Here is a 20725-nt window from a genome sequence, read left to right on the forward strand (position 1 = left end):
TGTCTGACATCCGCAGGATGCAAGTGACATCACAATACACTTTATTGATGCGATATATTCAGTTTTCGAAATTAGCGTCGGCAAATGGCGCATTAGCGTCGGCAATAAAAATGCTGAGACCACACAAAGGCTTGTATGGTTAGGGTTAGACATTCCTCCCAGTCGTTATGGCACATCCATTGATTTGTTCCTTATTCAACACCTGATGGATCTCTATGAAAAAAAAGAGGCGTGTGGATTGGTATCAATGCCCGAAAGCCGCAAAACGTGGACGCTTCATTGCGAACGACGAAGATGGTGTAGATTTACAGCCAAGCGATGAGCCTCTTGATGTGTCCGATTCCAGTGATGATGCGACAACCTCATCCTCCGATACAGCATCTGATGATTCTGATTCTGACAGCTAATTCTTTATGAAACAAACTTTGTGTTGTTCGCAGTATCCCAATTGTGCCGAAATTATGTTAGTGTATACGTAAATTGAGGCAATCTTCTCGCAGGAAGCTATTAATTTGTTACCGGTACCTGGTTGAGCAATTGACGTTATTTTATGATAATTCAACGTTGCTAGATGTCGAATTAATGTAAAACAAACGTAACTTTCTTATTGGGCATTGTTGTTATGCAATATAACCCGCCGGGAAAATTAAATTGGTTTGTGCTGACTCGAACGTTGAATCAACCCAAAATTAACTTACTTTCCCCCCGTGAGTTATTTAACGTGAACTACTGTAACAGCGTGCGACGTGCGTATCTCGCTTTATTGCTACTTTTGGCATAATTACATCACAACAAATCAAACAGTGCGGTCGTGATAGACTACTCTAGTATATTTTTCGCTTCTCGTTTAACATGTTTTTGTACAGTTGTTTCGTAATAAACGTTCACAGCAATTGCCGAGGCAATTTCAACTTTTGTCGTTTGGCATCGGCAACGTTTCTGCCGAAGTAAAAATGTTCTAATTTCAAAGACTGTATGTTGATGCGTGTCGAAGTTCCAATGGCCGCCATGTGCTCGTGATTGGCCGCTGAACAGCTTGCTTCAGTCGGACACGTTTGGCCGCCGGAAAAAAAAGTTGTTTTGAGGCCTGCAAAGCCAAAGTCGCTGATTGCAGTTTCCGCAAACAAACAAAAACTTTCAGGATCATTACCAGAAATTTTAAAATGTTTGCGGAAACTCCGATCTCAACCCTAACCCTTTTAAAATGTTTGCGGAAACTGCGATCAGCGACTTCGGCTTTGTTTTATTTTTTTCTCTCAATCTTTTTAGTTTGTTTGTTTGCGGAAACTCCAATTAGCTACTTCGGCTTTTTTCAATTTTTGCTCTCATTTTTTTCCTAACCTTAATCTTTTCAAAATGTTTGCGGAAACTCTGATCAGCGACTTCGGCAAACTTTTAGGATCATTACCGAAAATTTTAAAATGTTTGCGGAAACAGCAGAAAAACGGAAACTGCAATCAGCGACTTCGGATTTGTTCTATTTTTTTCTATCAGTCTTTTCAGTTTGTTTGTTTGCGGAAACTGCAAATAGCAACTTCGGCTTTTTTGAATTTTTTCTCTCGATCTTTTCAGGGTACGAACTGTTCAGGGTACGAACTAGGTTGCACCCTAGCAACACATCAGTAATCTATATGCTCATTTGATGTTGTTTTATAAATTTTATCAAAAGTAAATAGAAATTTAGCGACCGTTACAAAGAACTTCTGGGTGAAAACAAATGAAATCAACACAAAATTTTGCATTTTAAAACCTCGACGACACCGATTGTGATGAAAATCACATCATTAGTAAAAATGTATGAAAAAATCATTTTCCCAAAATTTTGTCTTTCTACATCGAGTACTTTTCGAGATAGAGTGATTTGAAATTTTAGTCATTTTCACCACTTGATGGCGCTATTTTTCACATTTTAACCCATATCTCGGCCAATTTTCATTGTAGAGACATGGTTGATAGTTCATTTGAAAGGTAATTTTAAGCTCTATCAATCTATTTAAAAATAATGAAACTTTATTTAATAATGAAAGAGGAATGTTGTGTTCTTGGTTGTAAACTTCCGACGAGCACAGCAAAAATACATATTTTCAAAATCAAATTTTTTTTAAAATTTGATTCTTCTTCTACAGCCATGCAAAATATTGCGTTGTGTTTTGACCATTCTGTGTGTTTTTTAATAATTTTATTTTCCTTAGTCAATTTTTTTTTTTTTTTGTTTATCCTTACTAAATTTTTTATACGTAGGATAACTTACATGGGAATTAGTAACAAGCTAAATGCTGAGATATCTTAATTATAAATAAGTACAGCTTCGATGAAGAGGAGGTCTTCAACTCTTCATACAGTGTGTCTTTAATATAATTAAGCAAGAAGAGACTGGGAGTTGTACCGAGGCAGATGATTTAAATTATTTCTATATTTTCGCAATGCTGCAACATTTTGAAAAATACAAATTCAGCTTGAGGAATGAAGTTGGCTACTGTAGCAGTTTGTATTGCGTGTGTCAGGAAATTTTTAAATAATATTGTACAACATAGCTTTTTGTAGGTTCTAAAGATGAAATCCAATAGCCAAGATATAATGATAAAAATTCATGATTAAGCAATGATATTGTCGACCGTTACCTTCAGAGGTTAACTATAAGCAAATATAAATAATTTTAGTGGACATAACTCACTACTGGACCACTAATAAAATATCCAAACAGTAAAAGCTGGTCACTTTATTTGAACAAGTCAAAAATATGCAATATACATACATTACATCAGTGTTCCCTCCAAGGTTTTAATAATATTAATTTTTGTTACAGGGGAAATCCACTCAAAGCTAACTGTAGTTTATAAAATACCAAAAAATCCACACTTTACAAACATGCCAATGAAACTTATGCAACTTTATTTGATTGGAAGCAATCATCAAATCAATTTTGGCGATTAGGAGGTGTGCTTACGTCATTGGGTGGGCATGGCTCTATACTTTGCATGCAAAATTGTAACATTATCGCGAAAACAAAAGTTCTGGCACAAATTCCAAGCAGCAGCTATTTCATAGCAATGCATTAACTTTCATTTTTAACCACGAAAATCGAGTACCAGTATGCCAAAAGTACGAACACTGAATCTTTGTTATCGTGATCGTACTGTTAATTTGCATGCAAAGTAGAAAGTACCGGGACTGTATAGGGCTATGCCCACCAAATGACGTAGACACACCTCCTAATCAACAGAATTGATTTGCTGATTGATTTCAAATGAAAGTTCTAAGTTGCACAAAACCTTTAAAACTTTTAGATGTAGTCCTAGAATATTGCTTAAAATACATATTTTACCTAAATAACTGACTTTGGTGGGAACACTGCATTACACGTTAGTTCACTGTTCAAGTTGCAATTGAATTTTTAAAGCTAGCATCTGTTCGGCATGCAACAACTTGTTGTTGGTGAGGGAATATGTCCTTCCAGAGCTTGCAGTAGTTTGAGGATCCACTGATGAAAATAGAGAATTGCGTGGCACTATCAGAACACCATCTTTTCTTGGCAATGAATATGATGATACAGGACCATGTGGAATGTATATAGATGCAGAAATTTTAGTTCAAGCTCGTCATTACTCATGAACTTCTTCTAAACATATGCTAGCCACCAATTCTTCTCATACACACAATACACATGTAACATATATATGATGTAATTTCTTCCCATTGTAACATTTTTGAACTGTGTTTGTTGTTGATTGTTACGATGGAAAAATTGGATGACGATGAATATTCTTTGACTATCAGCTTCTCAGTTGACTATCAACTCTCAGTTGACTATCAACTGGCGACTGAAACTCAGCGAAACCAAAACTGTGGCGGCAGCTTTCCACCTACACAATCGGGAAGCTGATCGTGAGCTACATGTCCACAACAACGGAAAACCTCTGTCCTTCTGCCCCGAGCCAAGGTATCTTGGGGTGACATTAGACAGATCGCTCACATACCGCCACCATTTGGTGTCACTGCGCAAGAAACTGACATCTCGCGCTGCATTACTGAAGCGCCTGGCAGGCTCTAGCTGGGGGGCGAGGGCTGACACTTTTCGAATAGCAGCCTTAGCCCTTGTCTACTCTTCAGCAGAGTACTGTGCACCTGTCTGGTGCCGCAGTGCTCACTGCCACAACATCGACACTGCCATAAACAGCGCCCTGCGCACAGTGACCGGATGCCTGCGTCCCACACCATTGGACAATCTCCCCATTCTCGCTGGCATCCAACCTGCTGAGCTTCGTCGCGAAGAAGCCACTCTGTCCCTCGGTCGACGGGCACTGGAGCCTAATCATCTTCTCCACCACAAGATCTCTGCCTTCCCAAACGGGCACCCCCGCCGACTGAAATCAAGACACCCATTTGTGCCAGCCGCTCGACTTCTGATCAACGAAGCTGACGAACAAGACATCTCTGCGGCTACTTGGGCGGACCATAAATGGCATTCTGAATGGAGGTCAAGCACCACCAGACTCCATTCATTCATCCCCGACGCCGACACACGCCCCATCGGCCTGACACTACAGAGACAGGCATGGGTGCGCCTCAACCGTCTCCGTACGGGCGTCGGGCTTTTCCGCTCAACCATGCACCAATGGGGAATGGCTTCTTCCTCCTCCTGTGAATGTGGTGCCGAGGAACAGACCGCAGACCACATCATCAATGACTGTACCATCTTCAAGCCACCTAACGGAGTGGAAGGTCTGCGCGTCATGGATGATGAAACTAAAGACTGGCTGCTCTCTAGCAGCCTTCCAGTGTAGTCCGGAAACATCGTGAATCTGGGGTGGTAAAAGGATAGACCCTCGGCCCCAGAAGCTCAGACGACGACGACGACGAGCTTCTCAGTAGATTTCGTCAGTGGTTCAAAGAAATGTAATTTTTGTGTACCTGGAATCGGGTTTGCATAGGAAAACTTTTCTTCAAGGTCCGATGCATGTCGTTTAATTTCTTCATCTTCAACATACAAACATTTCACTTATTGTTAAGCTCTTTTCTGCCCAAACAAAAAGTTGCGTTGATGTTTGAATGTGATCATCAGACACTCTTTGTAGGCTGGCTTTGGCAGCCAAGTGTTTTATGGTACCTCCTACTCCATCACAGCGGCCTTTTCCATGTGATGGTAAAATAGATTGCCTGTTTTACAAGAAACTTAAATAATTGCAAATATTTGAATAGATGACGTTGAAAGGTGTGAACAGTTACAGCATTGTGATGAAGAGTATCAGAAATTAGGGCCAAACAAATGTGTTTCAGAGAAGTACCGTAGATGGATCTTCAGTAGTAGGGAAATTGTGGTAAATTACAATGGGTGAACGGTAGCCTGCATATTTGTCCATGTCCAATGATAACTTTGAGCAGCATCTTGCACAAAAAAAGAGTAATTTTCAGCAAAAACACCCAAAATTATAACAGAGCCATCAATTTGTTGTTTCATTCGATTCAAACTTGCAGATTGTTGCTTAGCTATAAAATCATGTCTTTGAAGGATCCATAGTTTTTCCAACAGGCTCTCTACAAATTTGTCTAGGGGTCTATTAAGGTTTCCAAATGTGTGCGGTCAACAGTTCAGTTGTTTTTATTTATTTATTTCAACAGACACCCATGCTTTGTATGTGATTGAATCAACGAGCAGGTTTTCTTCAAATATTTCCGTGATCATACGTTTAAGGTCATTGATATGACTACATTTATCGCATAGGCTAGTCCAAGAAAACATTTTGGTTGAGCACTGAGCAGGGTTGCAAGCTAGGCGAGCAAGTAGGTGTTTGTAGCTAACTATTGTAAAGAAATGATTCAAATTAACTTTTGAAGCATTGTTTGCACGATGGAAAGAACACAACCGTATATGTGTTGCCAAACATCATGGCTATCGATTTTATGCTGGCTTAACCAGCGCAAACTATGCAATGGCCAATAGGTAATATATTTTTACATCTGACTGATAGTTTTGTAGTAGAAAGCAAACATTGTTTCAGTAGATCAAGATTCTAGAATCTAGAAGGCACACTGCATTGTATATGACAACCTGAAATCCACATACCATGCATGCCCCTTGCCTAGTGTCCTTTCAAGATAGCTACAGTACAGACAAGATAGGCTATACAATGCATCCTAATAGGCTACAATGTCATGCAGAGCAAACTATGGTGAATTGTTAGAGCAAGGAAAATGAATTGATTGAAAAACACACAGAATGGTCAAACCACAACACAATATTTTGCATGGCTGTAGAAGAAGAATCAAATTTTAAAAAAAATAAAAAAAATTTTGATTTTGAAAATATATATTTTAAATATAAATTTTGATTTTGAAAATATATATTTTTGCTATGCTTGTCGGAAGTTTACAACCAAGAACACAACATTCCTCTTTCATTATTAAATAAAGTTTCATTATTTTTAGATAGATTGGTAGAGCTTAAAATTACCTTTCAAATGAGCTATCAACCGTGTGTCTACAATGAAAATTGGCCGAGATATGGGTTAAAATGTGAAAAATGGTGCCATCAAGTGGTAAAAATGACTAAAATTTCAAATCACTCTATCTCGAAAAGTACTCGATGTAGAAAGGCAAAATTTTGGGAAAATGATTTTTTGTTACAGGGCTTCAAATCATGTAATTTTCATTAAAATCTGAGAGATTCGGGTTTCGGTGCTGTGTTGATTTCATTTGTTTTTACCCTTCTCCCTTTTTTCATTTGTAATAAAAAAAAAACCTTAAGCGAGTAATGTCGGTCTGGAATTGCATGCATTGTTTTTTTAATGGGCATGTTCGCCTGTTCGGCGTTTATATATTTGTTGTTAGTCCAGGTTTGATTCGGCGAAAGCTTCATCAATAAATTAATTATTCAAGTTTCCAAACATGACTGAGTTCACTTTTAGTTATAGAAGTCAAATAATTACCTAAATGAACGGGCGCCACAGTGCTCCGCACCTTAATATCCTGACGCCACAGTGTGCGCGCCTATTTGACCGGCGCCTAACTGTCTGCGCCCAAAAGACGTGGACCCTTAATTCCTAATGATTTTATCCATTGTCGTCACTGACCCGAACATAGAAATGTATAACAAGTGTCTATTGTACTATTTCTGTAACCGTTTCATGTAAAAATTGTTAGGCCAATAAATATGCTCTTTTTGGTACCTGCATAAATCTTACTGACGACTTCACACTAGTATATCAATTTAAAGTTTAAATGAGAAAAACGTGTGTATGGTTATGATGTAATGTGTTTGCTTGTTCTAATAATGCAGCATATAACACTACAACAGGGCTCTAAACTCATTTACTTTTCCGGCAACCAAGCATGGCTTACCAAAGCTTCATTCTGGCAGCCAAATTTTCACTGTTACATATACGCGAAAGACCAGCCAAATTACCCACCCAAAAAGATATTTTTTTCGTCCAGAATGTGTATGCAAAGTTTAAAACAGTGGTTCTCAACCTTTTTGTCTTGGTGGACCCCTTTTGGTGCCTTTGAAGCAGTTGTGGACCCCTAAAAATTTATATTTAAAATTTTGGTATATTGCCTCTCCTTATGGAATTGTTACTTAATGTTACGAAGCTTAGAAGGTTTTGGGGGTTTTGGGTTTTTTTTTTTTGAGTTTTGGGTTTGAGGTTAGGGGGTTTGGGGTTAGAGGTTTTAATTAGGCTATGGTACCCAATAATTTTCAAAAAAAAATTCAAAAAAATCACCGAATAGGGCTCTCACCGAAAAAGGCTCTCACCGAATCGGACTCACCGAATAGTAGCAGACCCATCGCGGCCATGTTTGCGCTGGCCGCCTTCAGTGTCGAGGCCTGAGTTGGAAGCTGTTTTAATTTGTATTCAGGTTAAGAAATTACGAAATCGTTTTACTGAAAAATATCATCTTTTCTTTTTTCAATTTTGACAGGGATTGAGGCTTCCATTGGGGATACGCCCCTGAGGCTACTCAATACTTACCAAAAACGAAAAAATTCCAGCTAAATTGAAATGATTTCCCACCTGCTCATCAAAAAGTTACAAACGGTTATATTTTTGTAGGGCTTTTTGCGTCTACTCAATGGAGTACGACGTTGCAAAAACCATCACACAAAATCATTATCTATTGATGTGGAGTCAAACATTTCACAGAGGTTATCACCAACTCCAAAGTTAACAACATATGCAATATGCTGGGATAATTTCCCGACAGATCAATTTTTTCCACGACTCGAAGGAAAGATTTGAAAACACAGTGGCATTTCTAGAAAGTTGAAGTCTTTGAGTGTGTTATTTTCATGTTTGCATTTATCACAAGCAATAAGACATTGGATCAACGTACAAAGTGATAATTCGTTGTTTATCGAGGACTGGTCAAGACGGACAATATAGAGGCCATGACAACGTACAATGGGATTGTTAAAACTGGGGGCAGATAGTGACATCATAGTGCCATTGTCTTCAATTGAACCGTACGTTAGGCTAATATTTATAACACTGAAACGAAAGCTGTGGCACTGTCTGGCAGCTTTAAAAAACTAATATGTTGTTACAGAACGGTAGCCTACTGAAAGTTGAAATAAATCACCAAGTACGCTACTCGTACACAATTTATATATTTTTTAATCTCTTATCAAACGGGCCCACCACAAACTTGTAAAAGGAAAAATACAATTAAATCGTTCATTTGATATTGTACTACACCAACCCCAACCTTGAAAATTGCGATGGATCAGCCATGATAACACTGAGATATTTAAAAAAGTGGTAACTTCACTAGCAAAAAGTATCTAAAAAAAACAATGCACCAGCTACTCGTAGCCAAGACTCGCTTAGTTAAAAGATTAATACTTTGTTGATGAGATAATTCCATATAATGCAAGAATCTCACAGCTTCTTGAATTTGTGACCATCTGGAACATTTACTTGCTGATAGACACGTTATAGAGCATTTTACTCCAGAATGAAATGCTTCAAAGCTCAGATTGTCATCAATTCTTAACACAAACTTGGGTATGTCGGAATCTTGCATAAATTCCTTGCATTGAAAAACAAGCGTCTGATGAGCCCGAAATACAACATCATCACCTGCTAAAAAAGGAAATTGGACACTAAAAGCATTAGCCAGGACATTTTCAAAGCTCACAATAATGTCACTTTTGTGGTAGGATAGTTTTCTGGCCAATGGCGTTCACAAACGAAGTTGTCCTTTGAATCGGGAGTATTATCCCTTGGGATAGTGGCAAGCCATCTATCACGTTCCGGTTCGCATTTAGGCAGTTTAAACACTGCAACTTTATTTTCTTCACTATAATTTCCATTGCAATTAAAGACACAGCACTTCTTAACCACATTTACAAGAGTACTAATATATCACAAACAATGCTTCACAACGTAAAACAAATCAAATATAAGATTGAATCAAATATAGACGTATTAGGACGTTAAATAGCCTATCCATCAAGGCTGTTCAAAACAAACATATTTCAAAATATGGGTACTTACGGTGCATCCTGACTCATTACTAGTAAGGTAACCGGGTTGCTCAAGGGTAGACCCTCCAGGGGCGCCGGAACGGTTCTTGACTGGGGGGGGGCAGGATTATGAAAAAAGAGCACTTTTGTTGCTGAAAGGCCAATTTTTTTAAAGTTTTAATATATAGCAATAATGCTCATCCATTAGCTCATCATCGAGTAATGATACAAGTGTTCTGTATAAAAAGAACAATGGCACGGAAGGGCATCATGCTATGTTATAATGACGTAGGCTAACCTACCTGTGATACAGAATTTTGTGTCCTGAATATTATTTTGACGCAGAAACGAAAGATTATAATTAGGCTGAAAGCGAATAGCTGAAATTGTTATATCGTATTGCAAAATGTGCAGTAGCTTACATGACTTTAAAAGGGCACCATTGCCCCCCCCATCCACAGAAAAATTGAGGGCAGGGGGCATCCGCCCCCTCGCTTCCGGCGCTCCTGAGACCCTCCGCCCTAATAGCTCAAATGACGACCAGCAATTCAGTTAGGCTATGCTGTTTCGAATCAAATCATCCATGAACGTAAAAACAATCATTGTATTAACAACCGGATAAGCAGCTTACCACGCAATTGCACTGGGGGTTGGAAAACTTCTTGACTGATGATTTCAATCTGTTTATTGCAAAAAGCTCCAAAATATGGATTCAGGGGAAGCCAAGAAAATATAATTTGCTTCAAATCAAAATGAAATGATAAAAAAAACACTCCGGAAAAGGCAAAAGTAAATTATTCGTTTTCTACCTCACAGAAACTGACAGCGACAGGCCTATTTGAGATTCTCAAACTAGTAGCCTAGTCTATTAGTTTTGTATGGCAGTTTCATACACTCAGCTGGTGATCTCAAGAACTGCTGACTTGTAGCCTAGGAGACTCTCTCATTCATATAGACGTCAGACGTGTTGGGTCAAATTTAGTCCGGCAGCTTATTAGGCCTACGTTCTGAGATTCTCCAGTCATTCACAATCGTTTCAAACGCATAACCAAATGAAATTGCTTGGATTTTGAAACGATTAAAAAAACATATTTTGAAATACCAAAACAAATCAAAGTAGGCTATTTCTATTTCAAATATCGATCTATCTCATCCTTATGCTGATGTAGGACACCGATAAATCACATTCCTACCAAGTTTTGAGTTGTAACTTAAGTAGGCTACTGTACCGGTACTCATTAAAGTAAAATAATTCCTGACTACCCTGAACTAAACGCACTGCAAAATAGAAGCATCTGTAGAGAAATTTAATTGAAGACAATGGCACTATGACGTCACTATCTGCCCCCAGTTTTAACAATCCCATTGTACGTTGTCATGGCCTCTATATAGTCCGTCTTGGGTCTGGTCAATAACATTTCGAAAGGGTTGACCACCAGCTCAAAAATTGATAATATATGCAATATGCTGAGAAAATGTCCCGATTGACAGAACAGACCGATCAATCTCTACCAAGCGGTTTGACCTTTCCTAGGCAACGCAACATTGCGTCACACTTGAAAGCACCACGTCAGTCACGTTTGGGAAATGTTACTTCTGTATTTAGTTTACGTTATCACATACAATAAGATATTGGATCAACGTTCAAACACTAAGTCTACGTCTTGTATTTTCAATTGTATCTACAAAAAAGCGTAGAGTGGTGCAAGAAGCTTCTTTGCAATCACTGAAATCGATTTGCGTGCATACATATTTTTTCTGACATTTTGGCCGAAGTGACTATATATTTTTTCTGACGTTTTGACCGAATTGACTATTTTTTTCGGACATTTTGCTAAAAAATTGGTCAATGACCGATAAATGACCGAAAAAAAACCCCAGTAATGATGAATACTTGAAGCTTGGATTTACTTCGATTGAGGTGAATGGCGAAGTGAGGCCGCAGTGTGTGTTGTGCTTAACAGTCTTAGCTCACAGCTCTTTAAAGGACACAAAACTTTGTCGGCACCTAGAATCAAACCATGGAAATTTTGTTAACAAATCTCTTGAAGTATTTAAAGAAAAAGAGCATCAGTTGAAGCGAAGTCGCATTGATTGCCTAACTGCTTGGGAGAAAATAGTATATCCTCACAGTCATGCAGTGCGTGCTTCTTTTGCGGTTACATGGAAAATCGCTTGTGCAAAAGCACCTCACACAGCTGGAGAAAATTTGATTAAACCAGCATCTGTTGAAGTGGCCAGGATAATGTGTGGTGATGCTGTTGCTAACAAACTGGAAATGGTTCCTTTGTCAAACGACACCATGAAGCGGCGTATCGAAAAACTCTCAAGAAATGTTCTGCAACAAACAATCGCTGTCATAAGATGCTGTGAAAGATTTAGTTTGTAACTGTATGAGACAACCGATATCGGAAGTGATGCACAGCTCATGGTGTTTGTGCGATATTTTAACACAAATGATTTCGTTGAGCAGTTTCTGTTTTGCCGTCCACTTGCTAAAAATACCACAGGAGAAGAAATATTCAAGAAAGTGGATTACTTCTTTGAAGAACATCAGCTTGAGTGGTCTAATTGCGTGTCTGTTTGTGCTGATGGTGCTCCAGCCATGATGGGAAGTAAGAAAGGCTTCATGAGTTTTGTGGAAAAGAAAAACAATAACATTTCGGTTGTTCAGTTGTCTTCTCCACAGAGAAAATTTGGCAACAAAAGATATGCAAGAAAATCTTGCCATAGTTTTCAAAGAGGTTGTATAACTGTGGTGAATTATATTAAATCTGGTCCTTTGAACACTCGCTTATTTCGTGCTTTGTGTGACGAAATGGGAGCGGAACTCAGTGGGCTTCTGTTCCATTCAACTGCTCGTTGGTTGTCACGAGGAAAGGTGCTTGAGAGAGTGGCTACTCTTAAAGAGGAAACCCATGCTTTTTTAAAAGAGCAAAATCATGAACTTGCTAATCGCTTTCGTGATGATGAATGGATTGCAAAGTTGCTATTTTTGGCTAATGTTTTCAGCCATGTTCAAACGATTCAAACGCGGAATTGAACACTCGGTAATGATGGGGCGATTTCCTGGTCAGAGGCACCGGGGACGTCCACGTTTGGAAATCTTCAAAAATCTTTCAACATGGACAAACCAAAATTTTGAAAACCTAATTAGAAGTATGGACAATCAATCGTTGTGGAGACTCACGGTGGCCGACGCCTTATTCAGGCATGGCCGATGATGATGATGATGAAACCAACTGAATAGTTCTATGCAAGGAAAAGAGAAACTATTTTTTGATGTTTTGGAAAGTATTGATGCATTCAAACGTAAAATAAAGCTGTGGATGCATCGAATGAAAAGTGGGAGGTTAGCTGCTTTTCCAGGATTGAACTTATTTGTGGAAGAGAAAGATATCAATTTGGGCGTCATTCTTCACATCTTGCTTGAGCACCTCAACACATTTCTTTCTGAATTGAATCGTTATATTCCTTCCAACGATTATTGCAGGATCTTTAATTGGGTTCGGAATGCTTTTCAGGTGTCAGCGCTAGAACTTCATTCAGATATGGACTGCATTGCTGAACAGTTGCTTGAATTGCAAAGCCGACAGATGTGGAAAGACAAGTTTAAAAAGGCTTCTTTGACTCAATTTTGGGCAAATGTGCAGTCGATGGAGCCTAGTTATTCAGATCTTTGCAAGCAAGCTGCAACAGCTCTTTTGCCATTTCCAACCACATACCTGTGTGAATCTGGCTTTTCAACTCTGACGATGATCAAAACAAAGTATCGCAATAGACTTCAACCGGAAGATGACATCAGATGTGCACTGACAACCATAATTCCGGAATTCGATAAACTTGTCAAGCAAGTTCAAGGACAAGGCTCTCATTGAGTGTGTGTTGAGTGAAAAACAGTGCTTGCTTTTTTTTGTTGATACCGTATTAAACTCTCTTGGATAGAAATCAAAAACCTATTTTTTGTTAATATATAGCTTGAGTCCGCAGATATATAGGCGAGCTTGAGAATAGTCCGTGGGTCAAAAAGGTTGAGAACCACTGCTCTAAAGTCTAAATGCAAGTGAAAAATTCCAACCCACTTTTAAAAACAGATATTTTTACTCGGACAATGCTTCACAATGGGTGTTTAGAGGTTTCGTCCTATAGCCTACTTACTGAGTTTTGGAGAGTAAGAATATAAGGTTTCATCACATAATATTAAAAACATCAGCATTCAGCAATCAACTGGTATTGGAGTTAGAAGGTTTAAGATTACTCTGCTGCTGTGTTCTGAAATAAATCAACATAATTATGTCCAAGTTTGAGTCTAACAAACCACTGGCATACTATGGTAAGCGTTAATCGGATTAGTAAGAAATTCGGTTGTGTAAGATCTCCCATGTGGTGAAGATGTCCTTGCGACAGGTTGGCCATGGTCAGTTGTCTAGCGACATGTCGGCCATGACAGGATATTGTGCAGTGTGTACCCTGAAGTGGAGCCAGAGTTATACATATACACGACTGGTGGGTTATCACGTTCTCTCAATTTGATTTTGCAGTGGAGTGGATTCGGCGGAATGGCCCGTTTCGGCGAGTCCGATTCGGCGAGTCCGATTCGGCGAGTCCGATTCGACTAGTCCGATTCGACTAGTCCGATTCGGCGAGTGCCCTATTCGGCGAGAGCCCTTTTCGGCGAGTGCCCTATTCGGCAAGTTTTTGAAATTTTTAAAAGGAAATTATCGGGTACCGTAGCCTAATTGCAATTGCCGTTTTTACATCGTTTTAACGTCGCTAAACGTTGAAATCGTGCAGAAAGGAATAAAAATAAAATGTTTGAACTATTAATTAAATTAAAATTCGTCATGTCAGTTCGGTTGTTTTTATTTCTGACCATCATATGAAAAACAATACACGTCAACATAGCAAAGGTAGAAGCGACAATTCACGTCAACATAGCAAAGGTGTAGAAAAAGGTAGAAGCGACAAAACGCAAACGTTAAAACGTGCTTGTGACCGAAGTAAGTTATTGAGTTGAAAGAAATTTGGCAAGGTTGCATCACCTTCAAAAAAATTTAAGATATGAAGGAAAAATAAAACAAAGAAAATGTTACAAAAAAAATAATGTTTATGTCTATAAGCTAGTACTTTTGAATAGTTAAAATCATAGGCGCCTAACTATTTTTTTGGCCGTGGGGGCGAAAGCGTGTTTCATCAGCAGCAACGTAAATTCAGCGAAATGTCACGCAGATGGATGACGTAATTATGTCGTCACACCAGGATTGCTTTTTTTGCCACACTCGGAGTTATCGCTACGTTCGACCTACCGTTAATTACTTACGTACTTACCGTACTTACTTACTTACCGTTAATTACGTTTCGACCTACCGTTAATACCGTTATAAACAAAGCTCGACCAAAACACATGCTATGCGTCTGCGTTGGCTAGCGGTTGATGGACTGCGACTCTTTAAGCTAAGCGCAACATAAAGTTTAGCAACGAACTAGATTTATTAGCATGAAACAAGAGACGAAAAGGTTTACTAAAAGGTATACTGTAAATGAAATGAAAATACTAACTTGATCATATGCTTGAAAATATACCTGTTGAAAGCAAAATCATTCATGTTTACATCAATTCAACAGCACGTCACCTTTAATAAATTTAAAAGTTGCTGACATCCGCAAACAGCCCTTGAAAAATAGTTACAGAGAGACGTTTGATTAAGTTTTCGACTCGACATTGCTCCCTTTTCACTACAATATCGCAACTTATGACTGACCAGCTTTCAAGTTTCAATTCGCTGTAGTACGCCCGTTTTCGTGTTGCAGATGAAACAAAAGATGCGCATATTCCCCGCCTTTGATCGGGTTTCTATGGCAACGGACGTGTGTGCGCCATGCAGTTTGCGCGAGTCCGTTGTTGTGTTGATTATGCCGCTTGTGCGACTGTGGGCAGTGCGGTTTGTACCAGCCCTTGTTACGTTGGTTAGTGGTAACTAGGGTGGATCAAAAAAAACGAATTTTTAGGTTCAGCTTAGTTAGTGCATCTGCCAAAAGATGCAGTTTGGGCTATCTTTTACATTGGTACTTGAAAAAACATTTTTTGACCCCGTTTGACCCCTATCCAAGAGCTCTCTAGTGACCGCCGAGGCAAAATTCCTTAAATTGACTATAATTTTTTTTCTAGTGCGTGCAGGCTAGTGGTTTTGGTGTCTATCCCCACTAAATCAAGTCTTAGGAAGTCATTTCTGCAGTCTAAAATCATCTATGGACTAGCAAAATGACATCAGAGCCTTTATTCAGCAAAAATGCTTGAAAAAGTTGGAAATTTATTGTTTTTTTTTAAAAAGGGCAAAGAAAAACAAATTCATAATGCTTCTAAAGGTATTGATGTTAATACACTGAAGCAAACATATAAAAGCAAACAATTACCGTATGAAGTTAATTGCAAAAATGTTGCCTTTAATTTGTGCATCCAATTATCCATAGCATTACAGTAATGGACACAAAATGCATGACAACGGGTTCAGGCGAAATCAGTATGTTAGTGTTTTGTTGAGGAGCTTATATCAAAACCTGCAGACATATCATTCTTAAAAGGAATGATGACAGACAGGACAGCCACAATCGCCGGATTTGACTCTATTTTATTCGCACGAGTCAGAAGTAAAGAAAGTAGGATTCTTAGTGCAGAAAAACGACAAAAACACTCTAAAAAAAGAAACGCAAAAACTGCTTCTACTGTAGCTCTTAAGATAAGGAACTTCTCTGGTCAGGTTGTTTACATCACTTTGGTGAAATCGTTGTGTCATGTATCTTTGAAGATTTGAAGCTAGAGGTTTTAAAATAACCAGAAATGAGCATCTTCATGAGACTCCGCAATAACTGAGGTTCTATTCCACAGTGGCTAACTGCTAAGTACACTGGATATCAACAGCTTTCCAGTAACAACACACGATCTCATTCAGAACCTCAAAGATGACGTTGTTCAACTTGCACAAAGCAAATACAAGTTCATTTGAGGCGACTATAAATAACTTATGAACTTGTGCAATGTACATTGCTTATATCAGTCCTGGTCTACAAAATGTGAAATTCTACCGTTCTGGGGCCACACACAAGGCCAGATGGATGGCCAAATTGATTCATTCCTATTAATTGGTGCTACTGGAAAATCAAATAGCTAAGTTACCTAAGGGAACTATCACATCAGGTTCACAAGTGGCTAAACTGAAAGATCTCATGAATTTTATTTCCCTCGTCTACTGTATATATTGGTTTCGGTGTAGTGTTGCTGTAGATGCTCCTTGGAACCGTTTGACTATGTACAAGAACATTCTCAGATATGGAGCAGTGCATAAGTTGATATCAGATGCTGCTGAACGTAGCTTCAAACGTCAATTTTGGTATCTCTCTGCTGAGATGGTACCACTGGACTGGCACTGTTCAGCTCTGAAGTTCAGGAAGAGGTAAACATCAGATGGCTGATGAACTTATACATGTAAAACCTACAGATCCTGTTTTTACACCAGCAGATCGGTTTGGCACTGGCCAGCTACGGACCACGTTTTCCATCAGAAATCAATCTGGAATCAAAACTGACAGATTTTATCACAAAGGACACTCGGTTCTTTTTCTCTGTTTTAGAGATAAATGATGATTTTCTTCCTTTATCAGTAGAGAAATGGTCTGAATCAGAGTCGTACCAGAAAGCTGTTTACAATGTGGCTGAACATGGAGTTAAACTGAGCACCGATCACCTACATTGTGCCAGAAACGAGGAACACTATCAAAACACTTTACAAATGAAGAGCTCAGTTCCAAAACCGCTTAGGCGCCACTTTTACCAAAATTGAGTTTAGAGTGTCATTAGGTAGAGTATTACCATAGGTACCTACTATCCATTCCTTTTTTTCCAAAACCTTCTCTTTCTGCTTCAAATTCGACACTAAAAATTGCGTTTTCTTCCAAAACCGCTTACGCGCCATCACACTTTGTTTCCAAAACCACTTGTATCCACAATTAACCAATCATATTAAGCCATTGTATGACGTGACATATCGCTGATTGTTAAACCGTTTTCGTCATGGTTTCGTAATAAGCAGCAGTGTTACCATTTGGCAAATTTCACTACCAAATTCGAGATTTGGCAGAATTTTACGTTGTTTGGCAGTAAATTTTGAGTTGACAGAACTTTGGCAAACATTTTTGGTGAGTTGACAGTCAGTCTCTGGTCAGTTTGGCAAAATTTAAAATGTGTTTGGTATTTTGAAGCATCTACTATCTGGCAACACTGATAAGCACTGTTATAGGCTTGCAGCCTATTGTTGCAGCTACCAACGGTGCTCAGACTGCTTAGTAGCCTACTTGAGCTTTATAACTGTGTTTTTTTGCTTTGTTTAAAGTGAATTTGGATTGTGGTGATGAATTAGTGGTGGTCAGCTTGGAAAAATGGTTTCAAAAATTGGTTTCTGTCATTCTGGCAATTTTTATTCTCCAGTTTATTTCCAAAACCGCTTATATCCACATTTCTAATTTTATAAAAAGGCGATTCTAAGCCTTCTAATATTCCTTAGATCTGGACAAACGTCATGGCTCAATTCAGTAGGTAGTTATACATCGTTAGAAATCAAAAGCGCATTACATTTACCAAGCGAAACTGTCATAAACGTTTTTCGTGGTTTTCTCGAAATCACCGAAAGTGGATGTAAGCGGTTTTGGAAACAAGCTCTTCAAATAGTGGAAGCTATCAGAAAAGACACACCTAATTTGAGAAAGGAAAAAAACTAATATCCTCTTGCACAGATTAGACTAGTCGATCACATTGCCTTCTGTGACAAAATGTGTTAGTAAAAGTTTACAGTTACTGTATACATACAGATTCAATACCAAGCTTTCATGTAGCAAACTTACTAGCCTATATTGGTAACTTTCTATGGTATTTGATCTATTTCGAGTGTGAAATTAGAATTTTAGACCACTTCCGCTCACTGGAGTTGTATTTTTAGCTACCGTATTCCAACGCGTGAAAAATGTGAATTCACAGACAACTCGTATAGACAAGCATGTTCTTTCAATTCCCTGTACGATAGATAGTCAAACAGGCAAAAGTTTTATGCATATTATTTTGTTGAAACATACAAATTCTGTTGAGAAGCGTGAAAATACCGGTAATTCAATATTTACTTAATGGCAAACCTAAAAATTTGAATGGGATGGTGGCCCACATAAACGTGCCCCAATTCTACTAATTTTTGGACCAGCAAAGATTCTTGGCTAGTGGAACAATCTCACAAATCTACAAGTCAATAGTACAAAAAAAAGTAAAAAACAAGGGGGTTGAGTGCACACTACCCAGGATGTGTTCAATGGGATGCTTATTCAGAAGCCAAATGCAAGTTTTGCCTCTATTAAACATTATATAAACTCAATTAAGTTAAGTGTGATCAGATACTTACAAACATTGAAATAAACAATATCTAAAGCTGTAATAAATGCAATAGTTAAGTTTACACTATCAAATAAATATATATGCGGCATGCAGCTGCACTATCGTATGCTTCTGTAGTCTATTGGACCTCATATCACCTCAATCACCTCATTGGACTAGAGGCCAGTTTGCACATAAATGGTCACATCCTCGTGTGTTTTACCTAGGTTACACTTTTTTTAGTATTTCATCCATAAAACTGCCCAAAATATCTAAAAATGCCACTTCTTTCCCATAAAATGCCTTTTTTAGAGCAAAAATGTCATTATGCAATTTTGGCTGCCCATGCATCATTTTAGACTGCAGAAGTGACTTCCTAAGACTTGATTTAGTGGGGTTAGACACCAAAATCATTAGCCTGCACCCACTAGAAAAAGTATTATGGCTAATTTAAGGAATTTTGCCTTGGCGGCCACTAGAGCGCTCTTGGATAGGGGTCAAACGGGGTCAAAAAATGTTTTTTCAAGTACCAATGTAAAAGATAGCCCAAACACTAAGCTGAACTCAAAAATTCGTTTTTTTTTATCCACCGTAGTGGTAACCTCGGGCCATAGGCGTCATTTCAGGGGTGCGAAGGGTGCTTGAGCACCCCAAAATGAAAATCTGAGGTAACAACATAAATGCGAGAGCACCCCTGGGCCCTGTTTTGCATATAAATACACAGATTCAAATGCGCAAAAAAAATGGTTTTCTCAATATAACTGGTTGAGACTAAACGATGATGGAAGCTGCTACTGTTCCTTCTGTTAGCAAATTTTATGATGGTGACTGGGAACGCAAGGATTTGCTGCGTGAACGCAAACAGTGGTTCGCTTGTTGCTAACGTGACGGTGATGTTGTGACAGTGAATACGCTACGTCAGAAATTCATTGCACAGCCGTCAATGGTCGATATAATGCCAAATATATATTAGTGTTGGGCGATATTGAAAAAAACAAAACGATACGATATTTGAAAAAATACTCGATATTTCAATACTTTTCGATATTTTTGTTCTAATTAAGAAAAGAGTTCTCAATCTTCGAAAGTAGTGTCGGCAATTGCCGAGGTGATTGCCGACGCAGATGCATGAATGGCGTATTAGCGTCGGCAAAAAAATGATGGGGCCACACGAGCCCTTGTAAGGTTAGGGTTAGACATTCCTCCCAGTTGTTATGCCACAGCGATAGATTTGCTCCTTAGTCAATACCCTGATGGAGCTCTGCGAAAGAGGCGTGTGGATGGGTATCAAAGCACGAAAGCCGCAAAACGTGGAGGCTTCATTGCGAACGGCAATGACAGTGTAGATTTACAGCCAAGCGATGAGCCTTTTGATGTGTCCGATTCCAGTGATGACGCGACAACCTCATCCTCCGATACAGCATCTGATGATTCCGATTCTGACCGCTAGCTCTATCAAACAGACTTTATGTTGCTCGCGTATCCCAATTGTGACGAAATTGTGTTAGTGTAAACGTAAATCGAGGCAATCTTCTCGCAGGGAGCTATTAATTTGTTACCGTACCTGGTTGAGCAATTAACGTTATTTTATGATAATTCAACATCGCTAGACGTCGAATTAATGTAAAACAAACGTAAATTTCTTATTGGGCATTGTTGTTACGCAATATAACCCGTTGGGAAAATTAAATCGATTTGTGCTGACTCGAACGTTGAATCAACCCAAAATTAACTTACTTTGCCTCTCCGCGAGTTATTCAACGTGAATTACCGTAACAGCGTGCGTATCGCGTTGTTCGCTACTTTTGGTATTATTACATCACAACAAATCAAACAGTGCGGTCGTGATGGAC

The 20725-nt window shown here is 38.7% G+C and overlaps 2 protein-coding genes across 2 annotated transcripts; both read left to right on the forward strand.

Annotated features, from left to right (window-relative positions):
- The first annotated feature begins 11888 nt into the window (after positions 1–11888).
- On the forward strand, positions 11889–12503 carry LOC145773728 (protein FAM200C-like). The gene has a single exon (XM_082584863.1). The coding sequence runs from the start codon at positions 11889–11891 to the stop codon at positions 12501–12503; it is 615 nt and encodes a 204-aa protein (XP_082440989.1).
- Positions 12504–12714: 211 nt separating this feature from the next.
- On the forward strand, positions 12715–13338 carry LOC145773729 (protein FAM200A-like). The gene has a single exon (XM_082584864.1). It carries the CDS (start codon positions 12715–12717, stop codon positions 13336–13338), a length of 624 nt encoding a protein of 207 aa, XP_082440990.1.
- The last annotated feature ends 7387 nt before the right edge of the window (positions 13339–20725 follow it).

This window comes from Aplidium turbinatum, chromosome 7 (genome assembly GCF_918807975.1).
Source record: "Aplidium turbinatum chromosome 7, kaAplTurb1.1, whole genome shotgun sequence".
NCBI classification, from domain to species: Eukaryota; Metazoa; Chordata; class Ascidiacea; order Aplousobranchia; family Polyclinidae; genus Aplidium; species Aplidium turbinatum.

What these genes read in the sequence shown, in the direction of transcription:
- LOC145773728 (XM_082584863.1), top strand. Translation starts at nt 11,889, where the DNA reads ATGGTGTTTGTGCGATATTTTAACACAAATGATTTCGTTGAGCAGTTT.
- LOC145773729 (XM_082584864.1), top strand. Translation starts at nt 12,715, where the DNA reads ATGCAAGGAAAAGAGAAACTATTTTTTGATGTTTTGGAAAGTATTGAT.